The 16,503-nt window shown below is 35.9% G+C and overlaps 1 protein-coding gene across 1 annotated transcript in view; it reads right to left on the bottom strand.

The window, feature by feature from the left end:
- The window catches only part of LOC140152429 (1-phosphatidylinositol 4,5-bisphosphate phosphodiesterase beta-1-like), a 195,778-nt gene that overhangs the window by 132,882 nt on the left and 46,393 nt on the right, over positions 1-16,503 (bottom strand). Inside the window, 4 exon segments of the mRNA XM_072174737.1 lie at positions 6,360-6,413; positions 7,249-7,328; positions 10,822-10,865; positions 10,868-10,961. Of these exon segments, the coding sequence (XP_072030838.1) occupies positions 6,360-6,413; positions 7,249-7,328; positions 10,822-10,865; positions 10,868-10,961 (272 nt within the window).

Here is a 16,503-nt window from a genome sequence, read left to right as displayed (position 1 = left end):
TGTGATACCAGATAATCCCCATCAAAGCCCATCAAACCTGTCACCTGTTGGAATCCCTCTTTCAACTGAGGAAAATCTGATCGGTACACCTCAAGAACAAGAGATAGATCGAAACATTGAACAGCTTACTCCAACTCTTCCGCCGTCGGAATCTGACGACATTTCAACGCCAACAGCATCCTTGGAGAGCGACCCCCAACCAAGCGATTTGAGAGGGGAGATCTCAAGACCAATACGACAGCGTCAACCCCCAAGGAGGTTGAACTATGATACTCTTGGCATCCCATCTCTTTACTCAATACTGGCTGAGCTAGGAAAGAGTGTAGCTTCGTTGGGACAACTCAGCGTTAGAGAGGGGAGAGTGTAACCCATACCTCAGGGAGGTAGGCCTACAAGAACATACTGCCCTCTATAGGGATACCCCAAAATCCCATCTACCTCTCTACCACACCCTTCAGTCTGGATATACATCTCAACATGAACAGACTCATCCAACCATCATACCAGCAACTATAACTCATCCCCAGCTATAAAATCTCTAACTTGGACATGGATTCTGTTGATTACCACCAAGGATACCAATGATTTTGCATTTTCTAAGTTTTCTTCAACTAGCTGGACCATATTCTCATCCCAATTCTAATCTTCAATTAGGAGGACCATATTACCCTGCTCTTTAATTTCTACTGGCTCTTTCAGGTGAGTTTTGTTCAATGACATTACTATTTTCTAAATTAAGGTTAATCATGCAAATTGTTTTAAGTTATTAGCAAATAAATATCATTATTTCATAGAAAGAAGAACTAATTAGGCAGTTGTCAAATCAACAATCACATTGAAGAAATTATGGAATATAATTTATTACTTGATGAATATTCGGTCATGAACTTTTTCTTTAATAAACGCTATTTGTTTATCAAACTTTTACGATCAACAATGCAACCATTACATGTACTTTAGATGTTTACCATAATAATCCATGAGTAATTACATTCTCAAGTATCACATTTTTGCATATATATTTTATATACTATTTTGCATTGACTCCGATTTCTCTGAATAAGTGTTAAGCAAGTGTAGTTTCCTCATTTAATATATTTTTTGCTTTTATAAATAAGGAAATCTAAGTATGTTCTTTCAAGCTCATTTATGATTCCAAAGATCCATTTTTCTAAATTCAGTATACACAAGTTAATTTGCACCATCCTTTAACTGTATTATTTTGATAACTTCCTAGAAGTTAGTTTCACATTTTAAAAGCATAAAATTGTGACTATGCATTGAGTTATACAGTGCCTAATATGCAAATCCTTTTTCTTAAGTTAAGAAAAGTCTTTTTAAACTATCTGGCCAATGTTTTGATAAAAACCATCCAAATTGAAAGGGAGGTATTCCTGCTTTATGCCTCTAACAATGGAATGGCCTTGTGTGTATATGCTAAGAAGTTTGGGTGCGTGCAAGTAACTTTTGGGTGTACAAAAGCACCTTATCTCTCCACCTCAATAGTTTTCAATGATTAAAGTTCTAAAGGAAATCATTCAAATACACCTAGATTGGGTGCTAAAATACACCTTATTTATCAAGCACTGCTATGACTGATGATGTTATGGTATCAGCCACTCCCCAGTTTCTAAATTGGCACATTCCTTAAAACTTTATCGAAACTAATTTTGATCATGCTCACAAACCTTAAATATTATTGGACTTTTATACAAAAGAGGTGTAGGCCTATAGTTTAAATTTTTACTATCTTGATTGATTTTGAGCATTTGATTATATATTTTGAAGTGCCACAATTTAATTAATGAGTAATGCTATGCTACATAATTCAATGTGCAATGAGTTATGCTTAGGCATTCATGTTTGTTATTTTCAAACTATTTTTATTGTGAATCAAGATATTATTATTTTACTAAGTTATCTTGATTTCTATTTTTATATACTAACCATGTGTGACTGATGTTCAACTTTCATAGTATGTGAACTCCTTTTGTAACTCATACCAGATAATCCTGTTGATTTTATAGCTCGCTTTAAAGTTTCTTAAACTTTTCAAATTATGGTACTGCCCAAGACAAACTGACAATTTAGCTCAATTGCCAGAAGGTAGCAGTATCTTTAGAGCTGAGTTCACAACTTATCCTATGAATATTGTACAGATGTCACAATTGTCTACTAAACCTTTGATATGTAAATATTGGAAATAAACATGATTTCCAAGTGTTCACTTTAACATAATGTGAAGATGAACAGTATATTCCTTAGTCATGGGAATAATTATTTTTGACAAACACTAGCATTTCTGTCTATGTACTTGAACTCATAGACCTCAGCGTTAAGTGCTGTGTTATTATTTTGGATACATGGACTTGAACTGTGATCTGAAAGACAAATTTGTTGTATTTGGCTCTTTCAGACCCCCGCCGAACTCTTCCACTGTCTTACAGAAGTCAGGACCAGAGCGACGGATGTGGAGCTGATCTCCTGTGAAATTATATGAACTTTTGCTAAAAGAAACCGGTTACGCCAGCATTATTTTTTTTGGGCCCAGTTACTAACAATATTTTTGTAGATTAAGATTCTTATAATGATATATATGAAATACCAATATATTAACTAATACCAACAATGGCTTCCACTTTTGTTTATTTATTTATTCACATTAATTTAGTGGTTATTACCTATAACCTGGGTTACATAACCCTAGCAATCAACTGAGGCTGATACTAGCAAAAGACACACAATTTGATAGAGACAAGTCAAAATAAATTCAACTAAATGATGCTCCTTAGCAACACTGGTAGCAACTTTTGAAATCACAAATGAATAGTCACCACTTTTTTCAACCAAGCAGTGGCATAGCGATGGGGGGACCAGAGGGGGCACGCCACTGAATTCACCAATTCAGCATCGATTCTGCGCCCCCTCCTAGCGATGAAAGTCACTTGTTTCAAGAATTGGGGAGGGGGGACTTAGTTCTGGGTGCCACAACCCCTAGCTACGCCATTACAACCAAGTACCCTCAATGAGCACTCTTTCCATGTAACCCCTGATGTAAATACCCTTTTTACAAAATTACCCCCAAATTTAAAACAAGCATTTGTTTTTCATAAAAACTACACATTATGTGATTGATGTATGTCATGTCATGCAGTAGTTCACTCCTGCAACCTTGTCCTCGGCATCAACCATGGGTGTGATATAAGTGAAGAAGGGATTCACTCCTGTAACCTTGTCCCCCAGTCAACCATGGGTGTGACATAAGTGAAGGGATTCACTCCTGCAACCTTGTCCTCCCCATCAACCATGGGTGTGACATAGGTGAAGAAGGGATTCACTCCTGCAACCTTGTCCCCAGTCAACCATGAGTGTGACATAGCTCCTGCAACCTTGTCCCCCCCCCCCATCAACCATGGGTGTGACATAGGTGAAGGGATTCACTCCTGCAACCTTGTCCTCCCCATCAACCATGGATGTGACATATGTGAAGAAGGGATTCACTCCTGCAACCTTGTCCCCCAGTCAACCATGAGTGTGACATAGCTCCTGCAACCTTGTCCCCCCCATCAACCATGGGTGTGACATAGGTGAAGGGATTCACTCCTGTAACCTTGTCCTCCCCATCAACCATGGGTGTGACATAGGTGAAGAAGGGATTCACTCCTGCAACCTTGTCCCCCAGTCAACCATGAGTGTGACATAGCTCCTGCAACCTTGTCCCCCCATCAACCATGGGTGTGACATAGGTGAAGGGATTCACTCCTGCAACCTTGTCCTCCCCATCAACCATGGATGTGACATATGTGAAGAAGGGGTTCACTCCTGCAACCTTGTCCCCCCAGTCAACCATGGGTGTGACAGAGGTGAAGAAGGGATTCACCCCTGCAACCTTGTCCTTCCAGTCAACCATAGGTGAAGAAGGGACAACATCGTTCATGGTATGACAAACGTGACCTGAATAGATAAGTGACTATTCTACTCTCTGCTACTGGACTGGACAAGTGATATTTGGGATGGATAAAATAAGGGCTTTTCCATTTGAAATCCATACACCCTCTATGTCAGACATGACCTTAATCTCCCACACAGGGAGTGTAGATTTCAAATGGAATCACCCATTCAGGTAAACCCATTTGAAATTCACACTCCCTGTGTGGAAGATTAAGGTCATGTCTTCCATAGGGGGTGTATGGATTTCAACTGAATAGCCCTGATGATGCTGAGAGTGAGTTATACTCAGATCAGTATCAAATAGACACAATGACTCAAGATATATGCACACAAGTGACTATATTCTATAGCTTTAATCTTTTTCTGCAGTCTACATTTTGTGAATTCAACAACAAAACCTCCCTGCTATATGGGCATTATTTCCAAAATAACGGTTTTGGGAAATATATTTTCAAGTGAGTTTTATATTCAAAATATGTGTGTCTATTTTTTAATTTAAAATGTAGTGGTTTGTCAACATTTATTTCTCTGTGGTTTTATATTCACATTAAACATTTCAATTACACAAAGTGCAAAAGTATTTTTCATATTTCCTTTTATTTTTTATTTAGTTTTAAGTCTTACCTGACCATTAAATTATTTAAAAAAGAAGAAAACAAATCCGGACCCTTGCTGCATACACTAGCATACATAGTTTGAATGAACTGAACTTTTCTTGTTAGAATTACAATCAATTCTGAACATTCTGCTCCCATCAATTGACAATGCTACAGTTATGTGCTTGTTTAGTACCGATCCAACTATAGTCAAGTGATTTAAGTAGGGACAGCAAGGATGAATCTAGTCACTGTGATATGATCCTGTGTCTTATACTGGGATACCCAAAAAGGTGGCTTTGTTACATTTTGATGTGCAGTTTGGACTTCAAAACAGTGTCGCCTGAGTATTCCTTCACTTAGAAGATTCAATTAGGTCTTAAATCGAGGCTAATTTATTCTATATTACTCATGTTTTTATCCTTTTAAAAATAATGTTTAATTATTTTCTTATGACGTTGCCATGAAATGTGCCAAGGGTGGCTGAGGATTAGGGGAGGAGGATTAGGGGAGGGATTCAGATCGTAAATTTGATCTAAAACCCCATTAAAAATTTGAATCTAGTAAAAAAATGTCTAAATGAACTCCCAGACATCTAAACCAAGTAAATAAATACAGAAGGTCATGTAAAAGACTAATACTTGCTCAGAATGATTGTAAATGTGGAAAAAAGAGGTGGGGTTAAATCCCACCTACTTTGTGATTGTTTTTGCTCGCACTCTCTCATTTTTTAACCGATTTCCATAAAAAAAGTGTCAAAATGCTCAGGAGGATGAACCACTTCAAATGAGATGTGTAGGTAAAATGTTTGAAGCATTTTATTTTTTCACTATGTAACACAAAGGTACCCCAGGTTGTGACACACGACCATATACATTGAGGGTTTAGGGCAAGATGACCCAATCTGTAATAGCTGCCAGGTGTCATATTTTCAGATTGTATATACAATATAGAATATGTTCATTGTTAAATGCCTATAGGGCAGCTATTGCAGATAGGACCTTCTGGATATATGTAGTATGGACAGCAGTCAAGAGTGGCTATGCTCCATTAGATAGAGGTAGTATATTGGACAAAATCTACACTGTACATAATGTGGATTTGATTACACATAATGATGTGTGCCATCATGTTCAACTGACTCTGGTTGGTTCAGTCCTGATTTCACCATTTTGTGAATTGTAAACAGATCAAACTTGAAGTGTACATCTTAGGCTCTTGTAAGTTGATTGTGAGTTTCCCAATACATAATTAATGGCCAGTGATGAGGTGACTATTTCATTATTCTTTGAACATTAATCATTTAACACATATTAGTTTTTTTTAAATGGCAACCAACAAAACACGAAGGATATAAAATGACTGGTCAATACTGCAGCTTATTTAATTAAGTGCATTGAACTCTATGCACTGTTTGCTGGAGGTATTTGTTTACACAATAAACACAAATGTAGACAAAACACTGAAATATTTTAAGTTTAAATAGCATAATGATGATTTTTTTCCCTGCAAAATGACTTTCTGACATGGCATAAAAAAGGCTAAACAGGTTGGCAACAGGAAATTCAATGAACTTTCAAAATGCATAAGAAATAATGCAAACAGCAAGAATTATTGCAGGAATTGCAGTACAGTCAATGTGTGTTGTTGGCAAATAAAAAGTCTTGTTGAAGAAAGTTATTGAACACTCGATTAGAAGAACCTCCCAGATACATTCACAACAATAGAAATTGTGAAATATTACCTCCCTCAAAATATTCTACTTATGCTCCACTACTGCTATTTCAGAATTTGGTCATTCATGTTACTTACTTCTTCACTGGAATTTTATTTTCACGGTTAACCATAATTGTTAGCTTCATGTATCTGTGTAAAAAGGAATATTATAGAATCTATGTAAGTTGATTACAAAATAACAAAATGACATTAAAATGACTAAATGATCATATAATTCTTAGGCCCAAAAAACTTGCTGCATTGGCGTAACCGGGCAGACCCAAAAATATGCTCGGCCCTAAGCATTTTTTTCACATGTGGAAAACCCTGTGGAAAAATACTGGGAAAAAACCTAGTACTCCTGGCAAAAAAATTGGGATTTCTCACACATCGGATCACAATGGCTGCTGGTACCAGCGTGACATTTTCAGTGTCAATTTTCGGAAAATGCAGCGGTAAAATGTGGTGTATGGATTTCACCTGAAATAGTCCAAAATATTTAAAGATGAAAATGATTCCCACTCTTTGTTAACACTTTTCATTCACATTCATCATTACCATGGGTGTATTGCACTAATATGTTCACTGCATTGCAAGTTGTAAACCCATCGCTATAGAATTCAGCAAGGTCCTTCAGCGATGTCTGACTGCTCTTCATGATTATTGTTTAAAAAGAACTAGGTCATGTGTTGCTAGGCCGCTTGATCAGCGAATGAGGTACCGATGTGATAGGACATGATTCAATAATCCAATCAGAACCCCACTTCCGTGTTGAAGCTGTAAACAGAGCCAAATCGGCAGACCGCTGAAGAACCTTGCCCGAAATAGTCGCAAACCATCATAACTCTTCCATAGGCTTTACATGTTAGAATTACAATGAGATTGGACTTAGGATGTGTCGTAAATTTGTCATAAATGAAATGCACTGATATGTGCAGAACTTTGATGCTGTTGATGTGAATCTTAGATGTGACCATATACTTACGCTTTCTCTAAATTCTTGATAGGAGATGGATTCTGTGCAGCAGGTGCATATGCTAATTTCAACAACACATCTGCCCATTCCTATAGAGTTAACAGAGATAAGAGAACAATAGATACATGATAACATTGTCATGTCATGAGAAAATGAATTATTTGTCATGTAAAATCTATTTGTATAATTTCAATTTATATCTTTAGCCATGTAACAAGCTACATTATGTAGAATATTGTCTCAAACTGGAATTCACTCTGTGTTACAGAATGTTACAGAACTTAACAATATACCAGACTTGTAAGTATCCATAATCGTTTCCCAGTTTCCATACATGTACCAATAAAGAGCATGCAATATTTACAATATACAGTTTCATCCATTAATATTAATTTTGATCAGTTGTTTTGTCAGTTTGCATTTTGAAAGATAGATGAACATACAAACAAATAAACAAAAAATGCTGATGAATTTCGAAGTGAATAGAAAGAAACAGACATGTGTTTAATCCTACACAATATTTCTATTGTTTCCTTTTGATTGAAGTGGATTTGCAATCATTGTGTCTTCCTCATGTATTAGGTGAATTTCTTTTCATTGCTACAAATCATTGAGCTATTCCAGTTGAAATCCATACACCCTATGGAAGACATGACCTTAATTCCAAACAGGGAGCATGAATTTCAAAGGAGTCTCCCATCCAGGTAACCCCTGTGCAGAAGATAAAGTTAATGTCTTCCATAGAGGGTGTATGTATTTCAGCTGGAATAGCCCATTATGCCTGCCCTTGGAAACCATTGAAAATGTGTCTTTGACAGGAGCAATCTTTTAACAAAAATGCAACTACTTCCTTGTCTATTCACTGTCTTTATTTAGCATTATATAATGTAGTGCAATAGCGATTTGGACATTCTGCATCAAGCTATTGTTCTGTGTACTAAATCAAATTTTACTTGCAAACAATAAAGTAATGACTAAACATTGGCAAATTGTGATTGTCTCTTTCGCTTCTTTTCTCTCCTAATAATTCTCTTCTGCGCTCTCTCCATCTCCCTCTCTCTCATCATTTCTGCATCTCTCTCACTTCATCACCTGTACTGTCTCATCTCTCCCTCTCTACATTTCTCTTTAATAAACCTTTCAAGGCCAGTTTTCTGCTTACAAACACAATCACTATTAAGGTAGCACATAATAAACAACACAGTTTCATTTCCACTGACATTTACACCAGACAGCCAATATTCTAAAACACCTTGAAAAGGAACAAATGCCAACAATAGCTATTAGTAAGCTAATTACACCAAAAACAACTCCTGATGACATTATCAGGTTTACAAAATTGATAAATGGTATGATGAAGGATGGGCAAGTCTAAGCATATTTTGCTGTTTTAAATTGTTTCCATCATTTTATATGTACTTTAAAACATGGCAGAGATACATTGGACCATGGTAGACTGCTGCCCTCAGTCGTCAACCGTCTGGGTTGACGACTGAGAAAACTATGTGAAAAAAAAGTGACAGATTTTGCAACAGGATTCCTGCGGCATAGAGTATGCACAGTTGTGTCCAAATTGACCTTTTGTCCGAGTTTGTTGTTTTTAGAAGTTCAGAGCGCGATCTTGTCAAAGCGGCGCGTACAGCAACGCTGTACACGGAGCCGCTAGTCAGTCGCAAGACGGTGCACAACCAAAGTCGCATTGAACAATTTTCAGAAGTCTGTCATCAGTCATCACTACTAAGCATACACAGTACATGCGAAGTGTAGACGGCTGATTGGAATTAGTCTAGGACCATGGGCTATTCCAAATTAATTCTGCACCTACTAATTGATATCAGCTAGTTTCCTGTATGAAATATTTTGTCTAACTGCACCAACAATTTTATACAAGCCAATTTGATCATGTATATATCATGTCTATTGCATATGTAAATAACCTGCTCCAAAAGTGTAAATTGCTATCCTTGATGTCTACTGCCAGCGCCATATCATACTTTTATATCTAAAAAATTCCGAGTGTGTTTGGATCAGAAGTTTTGAATCATATTTCTATGTGTTATCTATTCTATCTTCATTTTGATGTCTGATTTTATCTTTAATCAATATCACAATACTTTCATGTTTGCCATTTAACTGCTTCATCAATGTTTGTTCCAAAAATCCCAATTTTTATGAATTTTAGGCTGTTCTGGTTCAGGAAATCATTGATAGGCCTTCAATTAATTGGTCACGGAGAAGATATCTTACCCTTTCCATAGTCCATTGCAACATGATACATCCCCTCATTTCAGCAAATGATACTCCTATTACTTTGTACAGGTTTTCCTTGTTTACATTTTGAGAATAAACTGGTTAAACATGGGTCGACGGTCGATAGTCAAGAAATAACATATTTGCAAGATCTGGATATGCTCTGTTCATTGAGGTACATTCTTTTTCACTATCGACCCATGTTGCACTACAGTTGAAATTTCAATTGAATGAACACAGCCAGACATAGCGTGATGATTTTACGCCGGGGTGTGTGACTGTGGGTGTGTAACGTGGAAGTGAATCCAACCATGCCAACTCACTTGTGATTGGTTGGTATTTTATCCAAGGTTGTGCGTTTGTGTTGTAGTTTGAAATTGCGCTTTGTATCCTCTGGCATTAGGCGCATTATAAATGCCATGTTACTTACTTACTTACTTGGATCGAGTACAGCTGTTGAAAGCTGTGTTCATTCAATTGAAATTCCTACTGCAGATAGCAAATCAGTACATGAAATTAGAATGAGAGAAATGCATTGTGGGAAGTGTAAGATATCTTCCCTGCTCACAAATAGCTGTGAGCAAATTGCAGCGCACAGTGGATTCCAAATTGGTGAGTCCTGTAATTGAAAAAAACATCTGACAAAATCTTAATATCTTATTCATTCATTTTGCTTAGTTCAATGGAGAGATCACAAAAAAGACTAACATTCCCTAGTGCTTCCAGGTCTCTACTACTGAACCCTGCCAGGGCTTCTGTGCCCCTTGATCCATCAAAGGTCCTGAAGGAAGGGTCTCCATGGATCTGCTTGCACCGCTGAACCCCTGCCAGGGCTTCTGTGCCCCTTGATCCATCAAAGGTCCTGAAGGAAGGGTCTCCATGGATCTGCTTGCACCGCTGAACCCTGCCAGGGCTTCTGTGCACCTTGATCCATCAAAGGTCCTGAAGGAAGGGTCCCCATGGATCTGCTTGCACCGCTGAACCCCTGCAAGGGCTTCTGTGCCCCTTGATCCATCAAAGATCCTGAAGGAAGGGTCTCCATGGATCTGCTTGCACCGCTGAACCCTGCCAGGGCTTCTGTGCACCTTGATCCATCAAAGGTCCTGAAGGAAGGGTCCCCATGGATCTACTTGCTTAGACTCCATCAAAGACCCTGAAGGGTCTCCATGGATCTGCTTGCTTTGCTTGGTACTCTTTCCCGGAGACTAGTGAAGCAATTGTGCATCAAAAATCTAATTGAGATGAACATTGTATTTCTCAAATGATACATCTCAAATAAACAATTAACAAATATCAATAAACTCTCATCTGAAATTTAAAAAAAAATCTCACCTGAACTATTGCGTCACTGTTGGAGCAGAAATTGATAAAAGACGGTTGATCATCTCTGTGGCATGGACCACTGTCAGGGTCTTCTCTTCCAAGCTGAGTTCTGGTGCACCCATATTGCATGTTGATTGCAGTTTGATATCCTATAAAACCATACACAAAAATAAAACAACAAAACATCCAGTCAGAACAGTTTCAGAGCAATATAATTATACAGAATATGCAAAAAAGGCAAATATAAGAGGAAAAGAAAGAGTGAGGAAAAAGTGAAAGCTTAAAAGAATGAATATATTACAATCAATACATTGGGTGATACTAAACAAACAGAGAAACTTTTTTCAAGGGAGAAATCTAATCATTTACCTAAAATGAATGGGTATTTTTGCCCAAAATAGTGAATTTTCAGTGATGTTTGTTCCAACTGGGAAGCAACTTGGGAAGAGTGTAGGCTAAGCCTAACTTTAGGACCAAATGCCCCCATGGAATTGCACCAGAAAGGAATTATAACATTAAGATAGCTATTTGGAGTCAAAATACAACATTTTTATTGAAACACCATAGCACTGGTGTAGTACATTGTTATGACACCTGTAATGCTGCAGTCAACCTGTAATAACACAACACCATATCACTTCAAAGAATTAACACAAGCTGATGATATGCAGGTGAATTTCATGTGCTATTTGATAGTCTTCATGTTGAAGTCTACAAACAAAAATCACATACTTGTTAATAATAATATGTATGAATAGCTCATGTAAATCTGTTGGGAAAAAAGTGAAATTAAGTAATATGATCCAGGAAGCTTGTGGCACTTAAGGGACTAAGATTCTTAACCATGTTAACCATACTTTACTTTAATATCATGAACAGTGGCATAGCCAGTGGGGCTGGTGCACCTTATGTACATCACAGTTATCAGCAAACATTAGTCCAGGGGGATCGGAACAACCATCTATTAAATAAAACAAGATTGGCCAAAATCTGAGATGCGCTTCTTCCCTTTCACCTGTTTCATACAACAATTACAAAAGTTTGGCACATTTAAGCATGATATTGTCAGTAGCGTAACTTTGGTTTTGGGTGCCCGCGGGCATTAATAGCTGGGTGCCCCACTGATTAGCTGGAACCAATGGGCACCCAAGCTGAGGGGGCACCCTTTGGGTGCCCCTAGCTCGGGTGCCCGCGGGTTTGCACACCCTGAGCCCATAGGAGTTACGCCACTGGATATTGCAAATTTGTCCCGGAAAAAAACATTCTTAAGTTGATGTGACAAGATTGATAAAAAGAGTATTTAGTCTGGGATATTATGTTTTTTGTTGGGACATTCAAAAGTTTGTGCCCCCCCCTGCTTCTGAAAACCTGGCTATGCACTGATAATCAATACCTTAAATCAACAGTTTTCTCAAATTAATTCACTAGAATGAAGTATTGCCGTTGTATGTATGTATGTATGTTTCTCCTACTATGATTGTCATTGGAGAATTTAGAATATATAATTAATGATCTTGGCCTAGTGTAAATTTATGTTTTGTTGCAATGCTGCAAGCTTCCTTCATAGGTTGGTAAGAATGCTCTTACAGAGTCCTAAAAGTATCAGACTCAGATCTCCTGATCAGCCAATGATGATTTTAGTATTCCTCATGGAACATCATAATTTGTAATCAAACATGAAATTAAAAGATTAAGAGAGACAGAGAAAAAAAACCACATATGTGATGTGATCAATCAAAATGAGTCAAATGATGTTGATTTTGATGTTTATATCATATATGGCTAATGAAATATTATAACATTTCCTGCAATAGCTGCCCCATAGTCATTTTCATAATTTCTGCATTCTATACTCAGTGTAAAATATGATACCTGGCAGCTATTGTGGATAGCGCTTCCTTGCCCTAAACCCTCAATTTATTGTGTAGAAACATGAATTTGATTTGAAGTAGGGAATTGTTTGATTAAATCATATATTGACAGGTGTGAAAGAGTAGCACTTGCAATGATACCAAATAAAATCATTTTCATAAGTCAGGTAACATGAAAAGGAAGCCTGGAAAATATTTTATTATTTTGAAGAAGGATAAAAGATTGAAAATGAATTCATATTTTCACTTTTTACTGTATAATTAAATATGTTTTCCCTGTAAGTTTCATTGATCATAGCAGTTAGATAATTTATTTAATCAAATAAAATAATACAAAATATAAAGAAATTGAATAACATAACCAAAGTTTGCATATTATTTTTGCAAAAAGAACAAAAAATAAAAAATTCTAAAGTAGTATTGATTACCATATGTTGTGTTATTCTGCAGGATGAAACTATGAATTCCAAAAATTCTACTTCAATACCATCTTGTAATGGGAACATTTGATTGTTTTTGTGGTGAGGGGTTGCAAGTAAGCACAAATATTATAACCAACAAACAAATATATATTTTTATCCAAATTGGATGAAAAATTAACACCTTTTAAGAACTGAGGAAATACAAATTAAATAAAAAGTCCGTCAACAAAAATATGCCACTGTACACGAGAAGTGATTGTGAGTAGGTTAAATTTTTGATATACCCGACTGGTTTAAATGTCATGCATAAAACTAGCCAGTTTACACACAATGATAGCCATTGTCAAATTGAAGCAAGAATAATGGTCATAAAATAAAATGAAACAGGACAAATATAATACAATTTTAACATCAAAGAAAACGTGTACAGTATTAGCATGATTACTGCTAGAGAAAGTTAAATACAACAATTAGGCCTATGTGGATCAGAATACAGAATTGTTGCATGACATTTAGGTATTAGTTTAACTATTTTGTAAACATTCCCACTACATTTCTCTTCAAACTTGCAAACATCCTGGTTTCACAAACAATTGAAATGGCAACACCTCTGGATAGTATACTAAAGCAACAGTGCGCAGATGTACAGAGCTGTGTAACTGAAAGTGATTGGGTATTTGGTTACATTGCAATTTTCATCAAATATTCTAACATTCTGAGTAAAAGATACAAATTGTTAAGACATGAAACATTTTGACCAACTGTTATTTTGACCTAGGCAGTTTGAGAATTGTTTTTCTGCAAGAGAACTTTGAAGCTACCCCACACACACACCCACACCAACTAGATTGGCTTATGTATCTGGCCTTGACAGATCTAGTGGTAAATAAATTGAAGGCAAAAACCTGAAGCATCAATAAGTGTTCTCACGAACACTTCATTAAAAATGCAAACTTCATTAGCGGAGTTGTCCCAAAATCAGCTCCCAGAAGACCATGTTGACATTAGGAGATGGATGCAGTCACACACAAATCTCCCAATGTACATGAGCAAATGGATTTTAAAATATTGAATGCAATGCATAAATTGTAATGTAAAGTTGCAAAGGAAAGAACTATACTTGCAATAATTATCCAATATGTAATTAAAGTACAGACAGCACTCATATCCTGTATCAGGTTTCTAATATATTGACAAAACCAAAAGGAAATCATTCTAAGCAGGTTTACTGGCCAATATCAAAAGGGCTACATGGCCGGCCTACATGTCATCATAAAGTAGAAGTTGGTTACTTAGAGAGTCATTCTGCAACATATCTATAGATGAGTTGATGTGTTTACATTTGATATGCCCTGTTGATTTGAGATCACAATTGCCAGTAGATGCCCTAGTTTACATGGAAGATGTTGATTTTTTTGCATTAACTTGGTGGTTTCAAAGCATATACCAAATACTTTATCACATCTTGCTTACTGGCGCTACAAGCTACATAGCACACAATTAAAACAACAAAGTTTTTACAATTTTTTTAAAGATTTAATATGTGTCGTACCATGATATTTGACTTTGAAACAAAAGAGGATGTTCTGAATGTAAACATGTGATATCATACATCAACTCATCTATTAATATGAATTAAAAAGACAGACAACAGAAGATAACACAATAATTGACACACTTGGAAGAAAATAATCATAATATCACCTTAACTTTAATAGTGACCCAAAGAAATGACTTCTCTGAAATCCACTTCCTTACATTATAGAATTAGATAAAATTGCATTACACCAGTATATACAAAGAGCTAAGGCAAATTACAGTCCACTGGAGAAAGGCCACATGAAAGAATTTCTACAACTTATTAACTATCTAACAACTGACATTTGAAATACATTAGTACACTTCTGGAAACATTTTGGTTGAATCATACTGCAACAAATAGCATGTTTTATTTACAAAAAGGGTTGAAAAACACTTGACATTCATGCTGAAAAGAGAATGCATAATACAAAAGAAGAATGACAAACTAAGTTTGCTGCCAAACATCAAGTAAGAAAGTAACTTCTTCAAATAGCACAATTTGGTTGAAGTATACTGCAACAAATAAGTTATTTGACAAAGGAGAGAATACTGCAGAGAGATAAACATTAAAGCATCTAAATAAACACAATTTACTACCCATCAATTCAACAAAAGAACATGGAAAGGAAAACGCAATTTATAAAGTACAACTTTTAACAGTAGAGGTTAATATTTAGAAGCGGTTCAGTTCAAAAGGTTTTCATGGTTTATTTGTCTGAGGAATTGTGATGGCATGTGTAGTATGGGATGGATGGATATGTGATACCATTAAAACATGCAATTAAGATATCAGACATCCATGCACCACATTTAACACAAGCTATCACAACCTGTAAGGTAGAATCCAATTGTATAAATTGGATCATATTTTTTTATACCAAATATTGAGCAAACTTTGGTTCTGAACAGGTTTCAGAGACAGGGATTATTACACATTAATATCATCAGGTTTAAGGCTGACATACTTTGTACAATACAGGACTGGAAATAAAGTTGAGTTCTCACACTGAATTTTTTTTCTACTGCTGAAACATTGCTTTATAGTTAGTAAAAGCAATGAATGACTTTTGACCAATGCGTACATTTGCTTATACCAATTACCACATAGATTAAACTTTATTTCTCCGAATTGAGAAGTCAATTTTAAAACTATTTTTGTCCATTAAAAGAAAATCTCAAATTGTAAAATGTTGTAGCAGTGGTTATTTTCATGCTTTTACATTCCTTCACTGATAGTAACCAATTATAAAATCAGCGTATTTTTTATGATGAACATCAATTTGTACCCAGTTGGTTACCATGGTAATCATACAATATCTTCAGTCCTGATAATGATACAATAGGTATGATAGGAGAGGGGTTATACAATGTACAGTGAGCATTTGGATTATCAATACCAGCATGTCTCATAATACATGTAAATATAACACACTGGCCATTTCCATACTTTTATAATGTGACCAAATTTTATTAAAAAAACCCAATGTCGATAAACAATGGTTTATTATAGATTCATCCCTATCATGCCTCTAGGTAATTCATAGTCCTATCTTCATTTATTATAAAATTTTGATGAAAATTTGCATCATTTTGTAATACTGAAATGAGATTCTGAATCAAGATAATACCTGATATTCTGCAGAATATATATTCTCAAAACTTTGACTTTTTAGGTTTACGCCTATGGCCAGCACACAGACCGTTAATTTCATTTTCAGCATCTTTTATTATTCTAAACCGATGAAAACATTTTATATCAAAAATATTTTACAAAATACAAGTTTGTAAAATAAGTTGCTACATCAACTATAACTAAT

Source organism: Amphiura filiformis, chromosome 5, assembly GCF_039555335.1.
Source record: "Amphiura filiformis chromosome 5, Afil_fr2py, whole genome shotgun sequence".
In the NCBI taxonomy this organism is placed as follows: Eukaryota; Metazoa; Echinodermata; class Ophiuroidea; order Amphilepidida; family Amphiuridae; genus Amphiura; species Amphiura filiformis.
The sequence above is the reverse complement of the archived record's forward strand: the minus strand, read 5'-3'. Positions and strand labels throughout refer to the sequence as shown.